The sequence below is a fragment of the Phoenix dactylifera genome, chromosome 14, assembly GCF_051530095.1.
Source record: "Phoenix dactylifera cultivar Ajwa chromosome 14, Ajwa_hap1_PhDact_Kaust_v1.1, whole genome shotgun sequence".
Classification (NCBI taxonomy): domain Eukaryota; kingdom Viridiplantae; phylum Streptophyta; class Magnoliopsida; order Arecales; family Arecaceae; genus Phoenix; species Phoenix dactylifera.
In genome coordinates, this window is record NC_143203.1 from 13420807 (window position 1) to 13424285 (window position 3479).

The 3479-nt window shown below is 41.4% G+C and overlaps 1 protein-coding gene across 1 annotated transcript; it reads left to right on the forward strand.

Moving 5' to 3' along the window:
* Nucleotides 1–219: 219 nt before the first annotated feature.
* LOC120107643 (putative germin-like protein 2-1) lies at nucleotides 220–1459 on the forward strand. The gene is made up of 2 exons (XM_008810294.5): nucleotides 220–380; nucleotides 763–1459. Exons 1-2 carry the CDS (start codon nucleotides 269–271, stop codon nucleotides 1296–1298), a joined length of 648 nt encoding a protein of 215 aa, XP_008808516.2. The 5' UTR covers nucleotides 220–268; the 3' UTR covers nucleotides 1299–1459.
* Nucleotides 1460–3479: the final 2020 nt, after the last annotated feature.

Below are 3479 nucleotides of genomic sequence, written 5' to 3' on the forward strand. Positions count from 1 at the left end.
ACCTAATCCCCAACATTTCTACGTTGTCAAATGCCATCAGAAATGTAGTCAATCAATGAGATCTATGCTATTTTCTTTTTTCTTTTTAACTTTATCTCTCCTTGTACTTTCTTTTTCCTTTAATAAGTTGGACGGCTTACCCTCCCCTTTCTTTCAAAAAAAAAAAAAAAAAAGGAAAACGTAACCTAATCCCTTATCCCTACTCTCTATAAATTTGCCTTTTACTCTCTAAGCTCATCACAAACCTAATCTTTTCTGCTTTGCATCAATGGCCTCTGGAGCTCTTGTGATCGCCATTCTTGCATTGGCTTTTGCTGAAGCTTTTGCCGGAGATCCCAAACCACTGCAGGACTTCTGTGTCGCTGACTTGAAGTCTCCTGGTATGCTTCATTTCTTCTCCTTGTTCAAAGCCCAACGCAAGCTTGTCACTTTTGCTGAGTTGGCTTCCTAAATCTAGGACAGGATAATTTAGTTAAAGTTTATCAGGAGAAACCGCAGGAAATTAACTCTGTGTCAAACTATAAGAGGAAGGGAATGTGAACCAAAACTAAAAGTAATTTTCCTATGGTTTTTCTTGTACTCAGCATTTATTCCACTGCTTCTGATCCATCTCCCCCCTTCACTGATTTTCTTAAACACTGATAGTTTCTTTTCACAAGAGGGTCATGAGAAACGGGGCAAGAATTCTTGTTGTCTAGCTCTCCATACATGAACTGTGACAATTTGATCTCTTAATGTTATTTGTGGGCTCTTAACTTGCAGTGTTTGTCAATGGGTTGGTCTGCAAGGACCCCAAGCTAGCCATGCCAGAGGACTTCTTCTTCTCCGGCCTCGACAAGCCTGGTAACACCAATAACCGGGTTGGCTCCAACGTTACTCTCGTCAATGCAGCCATGCTCCCAGGCCTGAACACTCTTGGCGTCTCCATTGCCCGCATCGACTACGCTCCCTATGGCCTCAACCCTCCCCATACCCACCCTCGGGCCACCGAGATCCTCACCGTCATCGAGGGATCTCTCTACGTTGGCTTCGTGACTTCGAACCCTAACAAGTTTTTCGCCAAGACCCTCCACAAGGGTGATGTCTTCGTCTTCCCCCAAGGCCTAATTCACTTCCAGTTCAATGTTGGGGATATCAATGCGGTTGCCATGTCCGGTTTTGACAGCCAGAATCCTGGTGTGATCACCATAGCCGATGCCGTCTTCGGTTCGAAGCCACCCATCTCTGATGATGTTCTGATGAAGGCCTTCCAAGTGGGCAAGGAGATCATTGAAGAGCTTAAGGCTCAGTTTAAGTAGAGAAGTTTGAGTTGAGTGTTTGATCTTATCGATTGTATGTCTGAATAAGCACGCAAGCATGCTTCGTATGTGTTTGGATATGTTTTATAAGTTATTGTATCTTAATGTATCATCAATGTTTTCGCTATTAAAGAGACGATGATTGAGTTTGGATTGTTAAACGTTGAGTCAATTATTCATTTTATGTTGTCCACTTGGTTTTAGATTTTAGACTTGCTGCAAAAGGTGCAACGTTTATTTATTCATTTTTTTATCCTTGCGTAAAAGGACACTTGGAATAGAGTGCTATATGGTCCGCATGTTGGCTAATTGGAGGGTCACAACGTTGGCGAGACCATGGTTGTCATGCTCGTAGCATAGCAGCACATCTGCCTCTTCAGTATGTTTTTGTTTTTTGTTTTTTTTGTTTTTATCAGTAAAGAAAAACAAATTTTGGAGATCCAAAAGAGTTTGATCTTTCTCAGATTCTACATGGGAAATTTCCAAATAAAAAACTCTAAAAAATCACTGGAATTGCATGCAACAGATGAAGGAAGTGATGCTCCAAGCATAACACCAGGATACGATGGTACCATTAGTAAACTGATATGCCGTTTCTATTAATAATGAAAAAGTTTATCGAACATCCATCGGCCGGGACCCCAAGCTTCTCCCTTTTAACCTGCAACGTTCTGCAACCTCAACAGAGACAAGATAGTCTCGACACCTGGAGTAGGGGAGCAGAGATGTTCGTATGGAAGAATTTTTTCGGGAAAGACACTCCAGCCCACCTGACAGAAGTAGAAAATTTCGGAGGAAGATATCGCCTCTCTTCAATAGCAATTCAAGGATGCGTTGGTTCTACTGGAGGAGGAGATTGAAGAATCCAATTGGGAATGGGAGCCTGCAGCCTTGGTGGTGTCACGCCCCGAGCCCGAGGCGCGGCAGACGCCGCACGCCCGCACGGCGGGCCGCACGGGCGCGCAAGGCAGCAGATCATATCAAAGCAGATACAGCTATTCAAAACTAACATAATTATTTAAATTTATTCAAAAGCAGTCTTACAAAATTTCAAATAACATATGCTTACGTAAGTCAAATACTTTAATCAATCTAACTAAAGGACCAATAACTGAAGGAATCGTCGGAAAATCTAACGCACTCCCCAATCCCGTGCGATCAAGCCTCTGGATCTAAAAAAATAGAGAAAATAAAATAATGAGCTACACTAGCCCAGTAAGCAACAAAATACCCCAAAGTGGGGTCAGAGCATATCAGATCAAATACAGGATAATAAAATAAATCATAAATAACATTGTTTTACTATTTTCAAAACTTATTATCATTTTTCCAAAAACTCTGATATCAGAATCTCAACATGATAGGCTACGGCCACGTAACCCAGTGGCATGGGTTGCACAAAGTGCCAAATCCACTATTTTTATCCACCGATGGCAGCCGGTGTTGCACAAAAGTGCCAAATCCACTATATTTACCCACCGATGGCAGCCGGTGTCCAGAAACCACTATTCTAATCACCGGTGGCACGGTGTCGAAACCGGTTCCTCACAGATTACAAGTCGACAGGTCCAACGTATAATCCCCATTGGCGGGGCCAGAACAGAACAGAACAGATCATAGCCATGCTGAGAATACATATATATAAAAACAGATTTCATAAATTTTTCAGTCATAGTTTACGGATTTCAAAGCATAATTTTCAGAAATTTAACATGCCAGACCTATTTTACTAAATACAAAACATATTTCAGAATTTAATCTATTTATCAAATAATTTAGAAATCACACTCGAAGTATTAAGTTACTTACCTCTTCTCGCTTGATTCCTACTTCAGGTAGGCAGATCAGGTTCACCTGTTAAAGTTTAATTAATTTCTTGTTAATTTCAGACTAAGCCAAATTCAAAAATAATACTATTGGACATGGCCCAACAGAGCCCAAAGTTGGCCCATAATGGGCACGGGCTGATAGGGCCCATATCGGACTCGGCCCAATGGGCCCGCATAGACTCGGCTAAATAGGGCCCCCAAGGTTGGCTTCTAATTTGTTCATTTATACAATAAGATTTATTGCAGGGACTAATACTTAATTACAGGGTACTATTCTATAATAAAACTTGAGTGAGGGGACTAAATAAATATAGTTGGGGGCCTTTATGTAATAAATCTTTCCTATTGGGAT